At 40.5% G+C, this 17476-nt stretch overlaps 1 protein-coding gene across 1 annotated transcript in view; it reads left to right on the forward strand.

The window, feature by feature from the left end:
- LOC126176929 (fumarylacetoacetate hydrolase domain-containing protein 2) overlaps positions 1 to 17059 on the forward strand; it is a 160016-nt gene extending 142957 nt beyond the window's left edge. The window contains exons 4-5 of the mRNA XM_049924120.1: positions 1140 to 1227; positions 16753 to 17059. Coding sequence (XP_049780077.1) covers positions 1140 to 1227; positions 16753 to 16827 — 163 coding nt within the window. The 3' untranslated portion in view covers positions 16828 to 17059. The remainder of the gene's footprint in view (positions 1 to 1139; positions 1228 to 16752) is intronic.
- The last annotated feature ends 417 nt before the right edge of the window (positions 17060 to 17476 follow it).

Consider the following 17476-nt stretch of genomic DNA (forward strand, 5'->3'; position numbering starts at 1 on the left):
TCCAATTTTAATTGTTTCCATTACATACACATATACTTTTCTAATGAGTCCTGCACAAACAGACCCATCAGCATTTAGAATATAACATACCTCACTTAGAATACACCAACATTAACTAAATTCACCAGTACTTTAAGTAGAAACAACATAGAAAAAGGCTGATACTTATCAGTGGCAGTTCACACTGGTGGCAGCAAATGGTGGTACAAACATTAGCTTTTGGTTCCAGGTGTTCATTCATATGCTAAAAGAAAGGGGAATGTTAAGAAGAAATAAACATAACCAAAACTGAATTTAGGAAAGTCATATAGCACCCCAATTCAGGGTAGACATACCTAAGAGGATTACAGTGACACAGCAAATAAATAAAATAATGAAATACTGACCCCTAGATAAGATTTGTATACATTAATTATAGTTTCATTCTGGATGCCACCAATACATATTAGATGGTATTTGCAAAATGAATAATAACAAAATCATTCAGCTGTTCTGCTGTTGGATGGTTGGTCATCATAATTTGTTAAAGCATTCTACCGAACTGGGAGCTGTTGCTTTTCTTTCTCCTTAGTTTGCCATTTAATTTCATGTAACTTAAAATGTTTTACTTCTGGTCTATAAAGCAAACAGTTCTGTTGTTATAAGACAAATGTTAATGTGAATGTTATTGTTTGTCATTTTGTTGTATGCTTAGACACTGTAACTAGCATTAAGTATGTTCAAGGATAGTTATGATGAGGTCGAAAGTATTTTGGAGTCTATCACACTTTTTTAATGGTATTTGTGTATGAATAACAGGATCATTGTTGGAAACTAGCAATATGTGGACTATTAAGTCGTCATCTGTCAGGCAGACGTGCTCTTTATGCACTGGTATTGTAGTATTGAGAATAACTAGCAGGTTTAAAAACTACATTTCTGTTTCTTTCAAGAACAAAAGCTTAAATATCTTTTAAATTTTGTACAGCCTGTGATTTTTACTTACTGGTTTCATTTTGCTGGTTCTCTTATCCATTAAGCTATGAGAACTTTCTTATGGCCAGAAATCTTGCACTGATATTAGGTGATGCCCTAATAGTAATAATTATAGGTTAAACAGGAACAGTTTTCATGTAAATTTGTGATTTTTCTCTCTACAGTGTCATAACCTTGCGCCCTGGAGATATCATTTTAACCGGCACTCCAGCTGGTGTTGGGATGCACAGAAAGCCGCCAGAGTATTTGAAGGTACTGCCCTAATATATATATATATATATATATCTCTCTCTCTCTCTCTCTCTCTCTCTCTCTCTCTCTCTCTCTCTCTCTGTGTGTGTGTGTGTGTGTGTGTGTGTGTGTGTGTGTGTGTGTGTTTGTTTGTAATTTTTTTTTTTTTTGTCAGTGACTATAATTATTTATTCATTTGAGCGTGAAATGTGAGTCAGATACTTTTGCATTTCTGCATTTGAATTTGAATATGATAAATAAAAATTCAGTTTGAAGGGGTGATGCTCCCACAGCTTTGCTAATCACATTGAGCTGTTCAGTGTAGGATGCTGATTAACAATTTTTCTGATTAACAGTTTTTGATTTAAGAAGCTCACATGTTGGATGGTGCAAAGTATATTCACTCTCACAACATATAACAATTCTTATATTTGGCAAAGGCATGCAACTATTTTAAGAAAAGGTCACATTTCTAATCTTGACAACCAAATGTTGGAACACCAATTATAGTGGCCATGAATACAATACTGCATACACACGTGCTACGTGTGACTGGCATGCAGGACACTACCAATGCAGTGGACAGAAGTTCCGCTAGGTGGTGTGGGCATGTTTGAAAGTACAGTAAATAAGAATTGAATATGAACAAATTAAAACATATAGTGGTAGTTCAAGTCAGTGCAAATGAAAAATAGATTTAAAATGGGTGATAGAACTAAAATAGATGTAAAAACCACTTAAAAAGGAATAAAATGCCTAACATACGGCGCCATCTGTTGGCATCATGGGTAAAGACAAGATGTCTGCTTTATGTACGAGCTGTAATACATAATTAATTTTCTATAAGCCATATGTAAAATAAAGAATATAGAAATAAATTGATGGGGAGATTGTCATTGTTCAGTTATACTCTTTCAAAAACTGTCACCATTGAATTGTTAAATGTCTAATTCTCAATAATTGGTTGGTCATTAAGATGTACATCTTTAGCTACATGAGTGTGTTTGACAATATCCAGTTCCTCTAGTGATGTCAATTTTTTGCTCTTGAGTGCACAATGAGAAATTTGGAGTGATTCTAATACAGGTTCTGTGTGTCTACTAGCTTTTAAATGCTCAGGAAATGCTGTATTACTCCTAATTACACATTCAGAACATCTGGTCATTCTGCCCAATGTAACCATAGGATATTGAGCACATTTATAAACCAAAAATGAGAGAATCTGTCTTTACATGGCTGCTCATTGTGTATAAATAGATACTGGATATTATAATAAAAGGTGTAAGCAACTTTGACAATATAGCTCCCAAACAGCCTAGTGGGCTGACAAATGCTACCCAAATATGGTACAACAAACTTTACTTTTGGGATTACAAACTTAGATTCTGTTCAACTACCACTTTTCTCAACATTTTGTTTGTACAACTTATTGACAATTTTAGTTATATCCAGTACTATTAGCAGTGAACTGTAAATTGGCTAGTTCGTGGTCAGCAGCAACTGGGGTTAAAGGAAGTTCACATAAGCTCTGGAAAATTCTTTTTGTGGTTATATGAATGGCATTACGATGCATGAATTATTGAGTCACTGGTGGTTGGCTTATGAAATGCCAGAATTAATTTCATTATCAGCAAGCTGAAGTTTTATGTCCAAATAATTTGTGGACCCATTACTTCATAAGACATTTGAGAATGTGCAATGTTAAATTCATCTTTCACTAAAGATATATCCACCAAAGGGTCATCACATACAATGAATATGTCGTCAACATAATGACAATAAAATGGTGACAATTTTTCAAAGAGTATAGCTGAGTACTGGCATAGCTCACCTCATCAAGATGTTAATTTATATCTGTCATATTTTATATTTGGCTTAAAGAATTTTTTTTAAACTTTATATCTGATTCATATAGAAGTTGTAATGTCTATGTATTTCTTACGCAAATCTTGTCTTTACTCTTGATGTCAACAGATGGCATCATGTGTTAGATATTTTATTCCTTCTTAAATTGTTTTTACATCTATTTTACTTCTATCCCTTATTTTAAATCTATTTTTAATTTGCATTGACTTTAACTACCACAACATTTTGCTTTATTCTTATGTCCTGTACTTTCAAACATGTAAATGCCGCCTAGCAGAACTTTCACCCACTGCGTCAGCAGCTTCCTGCCCTACCAGTCTCACTTTACGTGTGCATATGTGGTCATGTAGTCAGGCCCACTACAATTTGTATGCCAATATTTGTGTGTTAAGATTAGAAGTGCGAAACTATTGTAGCATAGCTGTATGCATTTGTTAAAGGTAAGAATTCTCTCTTCACATTTCAACAACTAATTTGACTTCTTGCCACTAATCTAGGGCAACTTTCATAATACTCTTTTCCTTTAGCATTCTTGATGCATACCACAGCTCTAAACATAAGTCCCCCTTCACTCTGATGTTTATGAGTAATTTAAAAAAAAATTACTACCCTCTCATGCTAAATAGGACCATATCCATTATCTGTTTATATGTATTTTCCCCATGTAGAAATTCTGAAGATGCCTCAAAAAGGTGAAAAACATCATTAAAACTTCTGCTGTTACTGCAACTTAAACTGTTTTTTCCTACTGAAAATATATCACAATTGCTGCACCATGGCCATAGTGTGGGAGCACTTACATGTTAATTATAAGTTACATTTAAGTTGAAACTTTAGCGCAGTCACACAGATTGTAACTCTTTGTTACATTAGTTTCTAGTATATTTCAGTACGCTCTGTATTGTAGTGCAGCTGTATCCCATATAGCCACCCTCGCCATGCATGAGCCATCAGCAGTGGTAGTACATTGAGGAAGTTTCCTGCAATTTTTCGTGTTTGTGGCATCTTGCTATCAGCAACTACTAGAAAATTACTACATAAGTAAAAACTAGTTGCATGACTAAAAAAAGGTCTTAATAAATAATACTAAGTAAGTGTTAAAAAAGTCTCCTTCATTCATCAAATTTATGTTTTTGGAGGCAAAGATAGCAGTATAATATTTTGAATAGTTATCTTAGGTACTGGTAATTAATTATCAGCCATTATTTCAAATTTTTGTTTTTGAACAGGTTTTTAAGTTTCACAGCACTCACCAAAGGAAACCCAAAAATTCACAGGTGACATTAATACACTTTAATCAAAGTAACAGATGAAACAATTTCTTAAATGTTATTATCTCCCTCTCCCCCCCAGGGTGGCCCACAGCTGTTTTGTGGGTTTGTGTGTGGCTCTCATGGGGCCCTGAGCTGTTGCAGCCTTTCTTCTCTCTTGGACTGCATTCCCTTCTCCATCCCACTTCTTCCCATCCTAACTTCTCACCCCCCTCCCCCCTTCCTTCCTTCCTTTCTTTCTTGGTGTTTCCCTTTATAATGGCTCAGCTATTCCCTCAGTTCCACTGTTCCTTTTTGATCTTGTCACATGTTTGTATTCACAATTGTGAATATGGACAACCATCAGCTGTGTAAGCATGTGTGGCACTCGCGTTACAGCTTATAAAGCCTTTGAAAATATTGAAATTAGTACTGGGGCCAAGGAGGAAAATAAAGTGAAGGTGAAAGGCATTGCTGTTCTTGATGGTTCTTGTTTTTAGGCAGATGGCATTTTGAATATAATCCTTGAAACGGATGATAAATTTAGTCATGCTACTGGAAGGCTTAGCATGGCTATTGTTAGCTTCTTTCTCCATAACTTCTGTATCCATAATATTAGCCATTTGGGGAAGAACTCCCTCCCTAGCATCTTTGGCATGGGTTCCTCACCCTCCCCCCCTCCCCCTCCTTCCTTTCCTATCGTAGACCCCCTCCAACTCCCCACTAGCGTAGCCACTGTGTCTGGTGAGGCTGTTATCTACCCGTCTGGCTGAGTCCCCTGACAACACAGAGATCAGATTTCTGGTACCTCGGGCATCACTGCCTCGTATATGACTAGGAATGGTTGCTTGTCTTTTTGAGACAGCAATGACCACTGGTGGGTGGCTCTCACCATGGCTGGGTGGCACCCTGGGGGTGAGCCCCTAATCAGAGTGGGTGGTACTGGGGTGGATGCTCTGCGCATGAAGCATCCTAAGCTCCATATTTCTGGCTGCTCTTCACTTCTGACTTTTCAGACAGGAACAGTTCTCTCTTCTACTACTTTCACTTCCTTGTCATTCCCCTTCCTGGCCACCCTTAGGAGGGGGGCCTGACCTACCAGCTTGGGGTGAAACCCTTTCCCTGTTACTTAGTTTGTTCCAGGACAGATGGGGATGCTTTCACTGTCACCAAACCACTTTTTTTTGTATATAATATAGCAAAGACAAGTTTGGTGAAGTTGACTCACTCAGTAAGATGTGATCTGGTTCTCTACTGATTAAGACTGCTTGTGCCTGACAGTCGGCTTCCCTTTGTTCTTGCAAGTACTTAGGAGAAATCCCAGTGAAAATTGTTCCTCAGCAGTCCTTAAATATGACCTGGGCATTATTTTCTGCAGGGACCACCTCCTTCAATCTGACAAGGAATTCAGGACTAATCTGGCACAGCATGACGTTCATTTTGCCCGGCGATTCCAAGTAGATCCCAAGGACAATCGTGTTGGTACCAGCACTTTCATCCTGGCTTTTAAGGGGGATACCCTTCTAGGGGGAAAAAAAAATATCAAAGTTACGGTTACTGTTGCACTGTGAAGCCCTATATCCCACATCCCATGCACCGTTTTCGGTGTCTCCATTTTGGTCACACGCCTTCGCAATGTGAGGATGTGTGTTGTCCCCTCCCTCTCAGTCAGTGTCTTATCTTGCATTCATGGATGTCACTCTGTCCTTAATGCTGATGGACACGACTCTGTGCAATGACCTATTCTGGTCCATTCAATGTCTCTTCTTTCTTCCTACTCTGTACCTTGTGTTGTATTGTAGGAACCTTGTTTGTGGATACTCATTCACTAACTCTTCATGGTTTCCAAGCCTTCTGCCAGACTGGATCAGCCCTTTGCAATCCTCCGACAGTGTCTGTGTGTTGGTCCGCACAGATATTGTGGGTTCCTCTTCGTACTGTGCTGGAAGCAGTGGTTGTTTAGATCCATTTAGACTCTGTCATAACAATATGCAGTCTTTATCTCCTTCCCAGATCGGCCTCTTACAGTTTCTGCTCTTCTTGCCCTCCTTCGATAGCTCCCCCCCCCCCCTCCCCCCCTTCCTTCTCCTTGTGGATTTAACACGCATAAGTCCCTGTGAGATGGTACTACAACCAGTGGCCATGGCAGGATGGTTGGCACACAGCACTTTCTTGGCAACTGACCTTTCCAGCTGTAGTCCTGGAATGCTTTCCACTGTCCAATGGAGAGTTCATGACGATTTGTATGACAGCGATCATTTTCTGATCATCCTATCTTCCATCCAGCATTATGCACCAGGTTGCCTTTACTAATGTGAATTGGGATGACTTTTCCTCAGGTGCCACCCCATATCGCTCCACCACACGACGACGTCGTGAGACGGAGTTTGACTGTTGCAATCGTTTCAGCAGCTGCTTCAGCGATTTCTTCTTCCTCGGGTTCTCCCAGACGGAATACTGGCCTGTGGTGAACCCCCAAAGTTGCTGCGGTTATTAAAGACCTCTGATGTGCTCTCCAACACTACAAACAGCATCTATCTCTCAACCACCTTTTGGCCTTTAAACAGGTTCTTGCCTTGGTCCGTTATCTTCTTAAATATCAAATTGATTTGTTCAGAATGATATGTCTCCCTTACCACAGGTATGGACAAAGGGCAGACGCATTTTTGGTCACTGTCCTCCTTCAGGTGTCCCATGCATTTCCCTGAATGATGTTATCCTCACCAGCCTGGACTACAAGTATATTGCTGAGCAGCCTGGACTGTATCGCTGAGCATTTTGCTTGGCATTTCAACCAGGCCTCAGCATCGGTCCACTGTCTGTCCACGTTTCATCTTCTCAAACAAAGTCTGGAACAAGTCCCTTTATCTTTTGTTTCACGCCACCTGGAGCCTTACCACACCCCATTCAATGAGTGGTAATTTGCCAGCACCCTTGCTCTCTGCCCCAACACAACACCTGGACTGGATTGAATGCACTACAAAATGCTTCAACATTTATCAGTGACTAGCCAATGACATGTCTTGCCCTTTTTAAGCCATCGAGGGGGAATTCCCTTCACAATGGCGAGAAAGTGTCGTTATTCCAGTTTTGAAATCAGGTAAACCACCTCTTCAAATGGGCAGCCCAATCAGTTTATCCAATGCCCTCTGCAAATTTCTTGAACATATGGTGAGTCTAAGGCTGTATTGGATCCTTGAATCGCGAGACCCTTTGGCTTCAACCCCAGGTAGTTTTCGCTGAGGGAGTTCTACTGCAGATAATTTAGCTCTCCTGGAGTCTCACCTTTTGCCCTGTCAACACCGTCTCACATTCATCTTTGATCTGCATGAAGCTTATGATACCACATGTTGCTAGCACATCCTTGCCACATTAGATGTGAGTGGTGGCTCTGTGGCCCACTCCTGATTTTTAATCAGAACTTGCTTTCATGTCACACTTCCAATGTATGGGTTTGTGCCTCCTGTAGCCCCCCGCCCCCCTCCCCCACTTGCTGGAGAGTGGGGTTCCACAGGGTTTTGTTTTGAGTGTGTCTCTCTCTCTTCAGTGGCTATTAATATAGTTCACTTGTAGTCTAGGAATAGCGTCTTCAATTATTAATCAAAACGTCCTCGGTTCCAAACCTGCCACTGCTTCAATTTTGGTTAAAAATCAGCATTGGTGACTGAAGACTTCTGGCATAAAGAAGTCGTGCTTGTTCTGCCAACAGCCTTGGCAAAGAGGGCAGAGGAGTGGACAGAGGTTCAGGGCATCCTTTTGTCCTTGGGGTCAGAAACTGCCCCTACAGGCGGAAGAGTCAGCAATGATCAAAGGCATGAGGACGCAGAAGGTGGCAATGTAAATTACTGCATGAAAGACACATAATGTATATCCACAGGACATGTGACCAGAAATTGAAAAAGTGTCATGATGATCTCTCCATTGGCAAAAGATTCTGGAATAGTCCCCCATTCAGATCTCCTAGAGGGGACTACTAAGGGGGAGGTGACCATGAGAAAAAAGATTTAGTAACAAATGAAAGGATCCTTCCCAGGAGACACCGCCTTATTGAAGATACCTTCAGTGCCGGTTGGGAGGGTTTGTGTGCTCCGATGAAGTAAAGAGCTGTGTCGGCGGTAGCGTAGCTACTGGTGGGGTCACCCAAGCTGGAGTAGTCTTGACAAAGGAGCCAGACAAAGTGTATCCCACAACATGGGGCAGGGAGGGCTCTATAGGCATAGTGAAGCCAGCTCCCCTAAAGGAGTAAACCTCATACAAATCATAGTCCTCAAAGTTGATGATTGAACAAGCGGCTAACAACCCATTCCTGTAAAAAAAATTCTTGTTCAGAAACCTCTGAGTAAAGAAGCAGGACAGATTTATGGATGACGACATGGCACTGTTAGGGCAAATGAAAACAAAAAAATTGTGTGTTTATTGGAACCTGGAACGTACAATCGCTGTACAGGGTGTGGGCCCTGAGGTCACTGCTAGATCAACTTGATAAAACCAAGTCAGGCATAATTGCCCTGCAGGAAATACAATGGACTGGACATGGAGTGCTTGATATGGGAAGCTGGACAATTTTCTACCATGGTTCAGAGAGCCACCCTGAATTTGGTACAGGGCTCAAGGTAAGACAAAAATTTAAACACCTAGTGAGTGGTTTCACTGGAATAACATCTAGGATCTCACATGTGAGATTGAAGACCCGATTCTCATACTACTCATTGATCAGTGTACATGCATGCACAGAAGTATCGGATGACCAGGATAAAGACACCTTCTTTGAGAACCTCAAGAGAACCTATGACAGATGCCCTGTGTATGACACGAAAATAATGATTGGAGACCTCAGTGCGCAGATTGTTAAAGAAGAACATTACCTCCCAGCAATAGGAAAGCACAGGCTCCATGAATACACAAATGACAATGGCTACAGAGTCATTCAGTTTGCACTGTCACATAATATGGCTGTAGGTAGCACTATGTCCCCACTCAAAAGGATTCATAAAGCAACATGGTGTAGCCGTGATCAGTGTACCTTCAACCAAATTGATCATGTAATTATTGATGGCAGGCATTCCTCAGACTTACTAGATGTACAAAATTTTAGGAGAGTTAATGTAGGTCAGGCCACTACCTTGTAATTGCAAAACTAAGAGCTCAAATATCCAATGCAAGATGAGTCAGAGGAACACTTCAAAGTAAGTATATGGTATCAAAGTTAAAAAAATGAAGACATTTCTTAAACATACTCTGAGTAGGTTGCTGAGAATCTTGCATTATACACCCTTAGTATAAGTGATAACCTGGATCAAGAATGGAATGCTTGCAGGGATGCAGTCATTAAGGCAGCAAAAGATGTGCTAGGGAAAGAAGGAAAACAACTGAGTAATTCCCGGTTTGATGAAGAATGTAAGAGAATAAGTCAGGAGAAAAATCTGGCATACAGGAAAATGCTTGAGAAATCATATACTCGTTTAGCAGTAAGAAATTTTCATGATGAAAGCAGAGAAGAAACTGCATTGGAGAAAGAAAAGGGAATGGGAAAGAAAGATTGAAGAAATTGGAAAAACAAATGATGCTAAAACGTTTTATCAGGAAATTAATGGTGACAGAAGAGCATTTAAGCCATGCATCAACCTGTGTAAAAGTAAAAATGGGACACTACTAACCGATGACAAAGAGGTATTGGGGCATTGGGTAGAGTATTTCAGTGAACTGTTGGATGCTTCAGAGTCACCTATTGAAGATATCCCAGTCACTCCAGAAGATGGCGCCACAGTACCTCCCCCTTCCCAAGGAGAAGTGACAAAGAAATTGCCCAGTTGAAGAACAATAAGGCACCAAGGACTGACAATATAACACCTTAAGTATTCAAAACTGGAGGAATTGAGATAAATCGTAGGATCTACAAGATTGTGTGCCTCATCTGGGAAAAGGAAGTGTTACCAGAAGAATGGAATGTAGGGATAGTGTGTCTGGTGCATAAGAAAGGAGATCTATTTGAGTGCAGCAACTACAGAGGCATAACACTTTCAAATATTATATATTAAGTACTGTCAGATATCCAACTGTAAACCAGATATTTACTCTCCAACAAATAGTAGGAAAGACCAATGAATTCAATGTTGGTGTGCACCATTTTTTCATTGACTTTAAATCTGCATATGACATAATAAACTGGGCCAAACTTCATGAGGCAATGCAGGAATTTAAAGTGTCTGGAAAATTGGTGCATTTAATAGAGGTCACCCTAAAGTATCCCCAGTGTACCGTGCAAGTGCAGTCAAGGCTATCACCTCAATTTCCCACTCAAACTGGCTAAGGCAAGGAGAGGGGCTTTCCTGCCTACTTTTCAACCTGGCGCTTGAAAAATTGGTATGCGAACCAGGTATTCAGACAAGAGGAACTATCTACTGTAAATCTGTAAAATTGCTGGGATATGCAGATGACTTGTATTTAATGAGCAGAACACTAAGAGATCTACAAAGCACATTTTCAGCTCTTAAACCGAGTGCAGAGAAGATGGGCCCGAGAATTAATAAAGGAAAACGAAGTATATGTATAATGGCACTAACCAACCCTTACAGCCCACAATAACCCTTGATGGAATGACATTTGAGCGAGTGGAATGTTTCACCTATATGGGCTCAAAGTTCGAAATTATGGCTCACCTAAGTGTTTCTAACCGATGCTACTTTAGAGTATTGTGACATTTTAAATCCAAGACTATATCACAAGGGCTAAGTGCCGACTTTACAAAATGCTGATATGCCCAGTACTTACTTATTCCTCAGAAACATGGACAATTACGAAGCAGTGTGAAAAGAAACTGAGATCACATGAAAGAAGTATATTGAGGAGGATTTTTGGACCTGCATATGAAAATGGGACCTGGAGAAGGCAAAGAAATGAAAAACTTTGACTGTTATAAGGAGGACGATGTGATCAAGTTCGTAAAGCTGTGTAGGCAGAGATGGGCTGGACATGTGATGCGACTCGATGAGACAGATGCTGCAAGGACAGCCTGCTGCAGTGAACCTGGAGGAAGAAGAGCAAGAGGGGACGACCTAGGTTGAGATGGAGCAATGAGGTTAGAGATGGCGCTGCCAGAGTCGGTTGCCATAACTTAAGGTCGACGCCAAAAGTCCAGATAGGAATGGCAGAAAATTATTGAGGAGGCCAAGGCCCATCCCGGGATGTAGTGCCAATGGAAGAAGAACAAGAACAAATGAAAGGACAGCATTCTACAAGTCACGGCGTGGAATGTCAGAAGCTTGAATGTGGTAGGGAAACTAGAAAATCTGAAAAGGGAATGCAAAGACTCAATATAGATATAGTAGAAGTCAGTTAAGTGAAATGGTTAGAAGCAAAGGATTTCTGATCTGATGAGTATAGGGTAATATCAACAGCATCAGAAAATGGTATAACGGGAGTAGGATTCATCATGAATAGGAAGATAGGACAGAGAGTGTGTTACTGTGAACAGTTAAGTGATAGGGTTGTTCTTATCAGAATCGACAGGAAACCAACACCAACGACAGTTAAGGTACACATGCCAACATCGCAAGCTGAAGATTTGGGGGGGGGGGGGGGGGGTATATGAGGATATTGAAAGGGTAATACAATATGTAAAGGGAAATGAAAATCTAATAGTCATGAGGGACTGGAATGCAGTTGCAGGGGAAGGAGTAGAAGAAAAGGTTATGGGAGAATATGGGCTTGGGACAAGGAATGAGAGAGGAGAAAGACTGAGTTCTGTAATAAATTTCAGCTAGCAATAGTGAATACTCGATTCAAGAACCACAAGAGGAGGAGGTATACTAGGAAATGGCCGGGTGATACAAAAAGATTTCAATTACATTCCATCATGGTCGGGCAGATATTCCGAAATCAGATGCTGGATTGTAACATGTGCCCAGGAGCAGATGTAGACTCAGATCACAATTTAACAGTGATGAAGAGTAAGCTGAAGTTCAGCAGTCAGGCAGAATCAACATGCAAAGAAGTGAGATACCGAAGTTCTCTAAGGCTGTAGATACAGCAAGAAAAAATAGTCCAGTTGAAGAGGAATGGACATTTCTAAAAAGGGCAATCACAGAAGTTGGGAAGAGAAACATGAGTACAAAAATGGTAACAGCAAAGAAACCATGGGTAACAGTAGATATACTTCAGTTGATCGATCGAAGAAGTAAGTATAAAAAGGTTCAGGGAAATTCAGAAATACTGAAATACAAGTCATTGAGGAATAAAATAAAATATTAAGTGTAGGGAAGCTAAGATGAAATGGCTGCAGGAAAAATGTGAAGAAATCGAAAAAGAAATGATTGTCGAAAGGACACTCGGTGTACAGGAAAATCAAAACAACTTTTGGTGACATTAAAAGGAAGAGTGGTATCATTAAGAGTGCAACAGGAATTCCACTATTAAATGCAGAGAAGAGAACGGATAGGTGGAAAGAGTACATTGAAGACCTCTTTGATGACGAAGCTTTGTCTGACGTGATAGAAGAAGAAACAGAAGTCACTTTAGAAGAGATAGGGGATCCAGTATTAAAATTGGAATTTAAGAGAGTTTTGGAGGACTTAAAGATCATCATTGGGGGAAGTGGCAGCAAAACAACTATTCACGTTGGTGTGTAGTATGTATGCGTCTGGTGACGTACCATCTGACTTTTGGAAAAATATCACCCACACAATCCAGAAGAATGCAAGAGCTGACAAGTGCGAGAATTTTTGCACAGTCAGCTTAATAGCACATGCATCAAAGTTGCTCACAAGAATAACATACAGAAGAATCGAAAAGAAAATGGAAGATGTGTTAGATGATGATCAGTTTGGCTTTAGGAAAGGTGAAAACATCAGAGAGGCAATTCTGACGTTACGGTTGATAACGGAAGTAAGACTAAAGAAAAATCAAGACACTTACACAGGATTTGTCGACCTGGAAAATGCACCCGACAGTGTAAAATGGTGCAAAATGTTCAAAATTCTGAGAAAAATAGAACTAAGCTACAAGGAGGGGGTGGATATTATACAATATGTACAAGAGCCAAGAGGGAATAATAAGAGCAGACAACAAGAACAAAACGCTTGGAATAAAAAGTGTGAGAGGCAGTGATGTAGTCTTTTGCCCCTACTGTTCATTGTGTACATCGAAGAAGCAATGATAGAAATATAAAAAACAAGTTCAGGAATGGAATTAAAATTCAAGGTAAAAGGATACCAACGATACAATTCACTGAGCTGTCCTGAGTGAAAGTGAAAAAGAATTACATGATCTGCTGAATGGAGTGATCAGTCTGATGAGTACAGAATGTGGATTGGGAGTAAACTGAAGAAACATGAGAGTAATGAGAAGTAGCAGAAATGAGAACAGTGAGATGGTCATGAAGTTAAGGAGGTCTGCAATGTAGGCAACAAAATGACCTATGACAGGCGGAGCAAGGAGGACATAAAAAGCAGACCAGCACTGGCAGAAAGGCCACTCCTGGCCACGAAGAGTCTACTAGTATCAAACATAGGCCTTAATTTGAGGAAGAAATTTCTGAAAATGTACATTTGGAGCATAGCATTGTATGAAACATGCACTGTGGAAATACCGGAACAGAAGAGAAGCATTTGAGATGTGGTGCTACAGAAGAATGTTGAAAATTAGGTGGACTGATAAGGTAAGGAATGAGGTGGTTCTGCTCAGAATCAGAGAGGAAAGGAGTGTGTGGAAACACTGGCAAGTGTGATCAGCATTGCTGAACTCAGAATGTAGGGAGCAAGCAATACACTAGCACAATCTTGGGCTCCCACTCATGGCTTCCATTTTTCGGCGGTGAAGAGCTGCGTGGAGTGCCTGAACTAATATCTCGTCTTTCCAGATATGGAGTTCCACTTCCCACAACAGTGGCCCAGGCCTGGTGTTATGGTCATTGTCCACATTTAGTCCGGTTTCTGAACAACAGCTTTCACCTCCAGCACCTCTTCTACGTGCCCGGTCACATACACCTCCATGGTGCAATCCCAATACACAGCTCTGTCTTCATCTATTACAAGGTTCAAAAGACGGCTCATCCTGAGGTTCTCCGCTACCAATTCTTCTCCATTCTTGGTGCGTTTTGGGATTCAGAAGTGATCTATATTGATGGCTCGAAGGTTGCCAGTCACATTGGCTTTGCTTAAGTTTGTGCAGGATGTAATGAACTCTACTCCTTGCTGGATTATTGCAGTGTTTTTGTCATGGAATTGGTAGCAATCTCAAGTGCTCTTGAGCATATCCACTCCTTCACCATTGAGTCTCTCCTCATTTGTAGCAACTCCCTGAGCAGTTTACGAGCTCTTGACCAGTATACCCACACCATCCTTTGGCCCTGATTATACAGAATACCTTCTTGCTCTCGAACAATGTGGATGCTTGATGGCTTTTGTCTAGACCCAGGGTCATGGGATCCTGGGGAATAAACTCATTGACAGGCTGGCTACCAGCAAACTGCCTCTTGAAATCAGTATTCCAGAATCGGACCTTCAATTGGTATTATTCCATCGAGTACTAAGGATTTGGAATGGCATACTCTGACTCTGCTGAATAAACTATGGCCGATAAAGGAGACCACAAATTTGTGGAGGTCCTCCAAGCGGGCCTCTCACAAGCACACTCTCATCCTGTGCTTGCTCTACATCAGCCATGCTTGGCCAACTCGTTATCTCCTTCAGACTTGCTACCCCTGGTGTTAGCCAATGACGCCTCAGTGGCTGATCTGGTTTTACAGTTTATTTGTGAAGGAGTTTTTTACCACTCTCTCTAAAGGAAGATGCCTCAGACTTGTTGAGCAGTTGGCAGGCTGCTCTGTTGCTGTCTCTGCGTCAAACAGGTAGTCGCTGTCTTGGCTTGGTGGTCCTCCCAAGCCCTCATCTACCTGCTCTTTTGATCTTCTTCCCATTCTTGCATATTGTGTTTGACTTGGTGCTCTCGCCCTGTTTGTGCTGCTAGTCTTTTCTTGGTACTGTTGGGTGCAGTGCCCCTTCTAAGTGGTGGAGGTTATGTCCCCCATCGCACTTTCTGCCTTTGGGGGCCTCCGGCTGCTCCCTAGAAGGGGCAACCCCCCCCGTCTTTCCTCCTCCTCCCCCCCTTTTCTTATTCCTTGTTCCTTTCTCTAGGCTTAGTTGACCTTCAGTGGAGCTTGGAGTTTTTTGGGATTTGTGCACTAAGCCCTTCTTTGTTGTGTAGTTTTGTTAACTTGCCTGCTCCTGGGTAGGAGGGAGTGGTGGTGATCTAGTAGTCTGGACCCTTTAATCACTAAACTGTCCAACTGACAGTCTTAAATTTTGTTAGTACTATACAGTGATAAACTGCAGATAAGCTTATGTACACACAGCTGGCTGATAAGCAACTTGTGCATTGGGCTGTGGGTTGCAATGAATGAGTAACACAGTGATGGCATCATAATCATAATACTATATATTTTGAACAACTCCTGTAAGGAATCATGTCTGTATTGCAATGTATGGTAACAATTTCTTTGAATTCCCCTTCTGTTTAATAAGTGTTTGGTGTCCTGCTGCCATCTGTGTTCAAGTATTCAATTGTGTCTTGGAAGACATGCACTTGTAGGCAGGATCCTCAGTGCAGTGCACTACAGTACAATACAACACAATGAAACAGAAATAGTGTGTGTGTTGGGGTTTATGGGCGCTCAACATCGAGGTCATCAGCGCCCTCAAACAGAAATAACAATTAATTATGAAGAAGGGTTCCTCACCAGACAAACCTGCTGAATCTTGTGAGAGTTTGTTGGAAGAGTTGGCCTTAGCCTGGACATGTGTATGGTTTCAGTGCTGACTGCAGTATGTTTTCATAACTAACTGTTACCGGTTCTGCCTGTTTGGGTAAGCATAGCTCATGATGTATGCGTTGCTCTTCCTCCTCACAAGATGTCCCAACACATGATGCATCAGCATCACTGCTGAGCAGTGCCTATAGAGGACATAGACAGGAGGAGTATGCGTATTTACTACTTTGAACCGTATCACACAGCACGTATAAACCAATAAAAGCCTTTTCATAACTTCGATAAAGATCAAACATCAAAGAGTAAATATTTTCCCTAATTTGCATAATATTCTTAAAATCAAAATGTTTCTTGCACTACACACTTTGTAACGTAGCTTATGTTCCTCCTCAGGGATCAAGCTATCTCCATGCCACATCTTCAAAACTGATTCAGCGGGTTAGTCATAAACTAATAACACATATACTATTATATCTTTTCTATGGTTAAATTTTGATGAAATAAAGCCTAAATGGTGCCCCAAGCTATGCCCGCATCACTTGTGAAAATCCCACGAAAGAGATTAGCATGTTCAAATAGACAAAAATACAGAACTACAGTTTTATTTATTATTAGTATAGATGAACAAATTTCAAATAATTACTTGAATTTGTTTTCTTTCTCCAGGTTGGTGATGTTCTAGAAAGTGAAATTGATGGCATCGGGAAAATGAAGAATACTATAGTTGAATCAAAATCTTAAAACTGTTTCAGACAGGCCATGGTATTTCATGCATCTTGTCATTATTTAAAGCAGGCGGCAGTAGAGATGACAAATCTTCACCATTTCATTATGCCTTTACTAAATAATTTGTACTTAAATAATACTGTTCCATTTTGTATTATTTTATTCAGAGGTTTGTTGTGGCTGTGCATTGCTTTTGGAGATGGTATTAAAACAAATAAAGCATCCTTTTTTGTGCAACCATTGTAAATTTTTTTGTTTATTTACACAATCTTGCTTTAGTGTAAGTAATATCAAACTAAATCATACACACTTAAGCTGATTTTAAGTCAATTTGTGTGAAACAACATACATTGTTGTAAATTTCTGCAAAACTTAATATAAATATTTTTTGCAACTTTATAAATTTCATACTTTGTACTCATTCAGTCTTTTTATTTAAAAAGTTAACTTGCTCACACTGTAGACAGCTTTGCACGTATACACAGAATCTCACAAGATCTCGAGTGTCTCTGGGTAGTTTCTATTGTTAATCTGAACCTGTAAGAATTTACGACAATTTACACCTGTGAGGTTAATTAATATGCTGTATCATGCAGCTGGAACATATTTAGAAGTGCCAATCACAGCAGCCTGTGCTCTTTTGAGGTCACAAGAATAGACTCCC

Source organism: Schistocerca cancellata, chromosome 3 (assembly GCF_023864275.1).
Source record: "Schistocerca cancellata isolate TAMUIC-IGC-003103 chromosome 3, iqSchCanc2.1, whole genome shotgun sequence".
Classification (NCBI taxonomy): domain Eukaryota; kingdom Metazoa; phylum Arthropoda; class Insecta; order Orthoptera; family Acrididae; genus Schistocerca; species Schistocerca cancellata.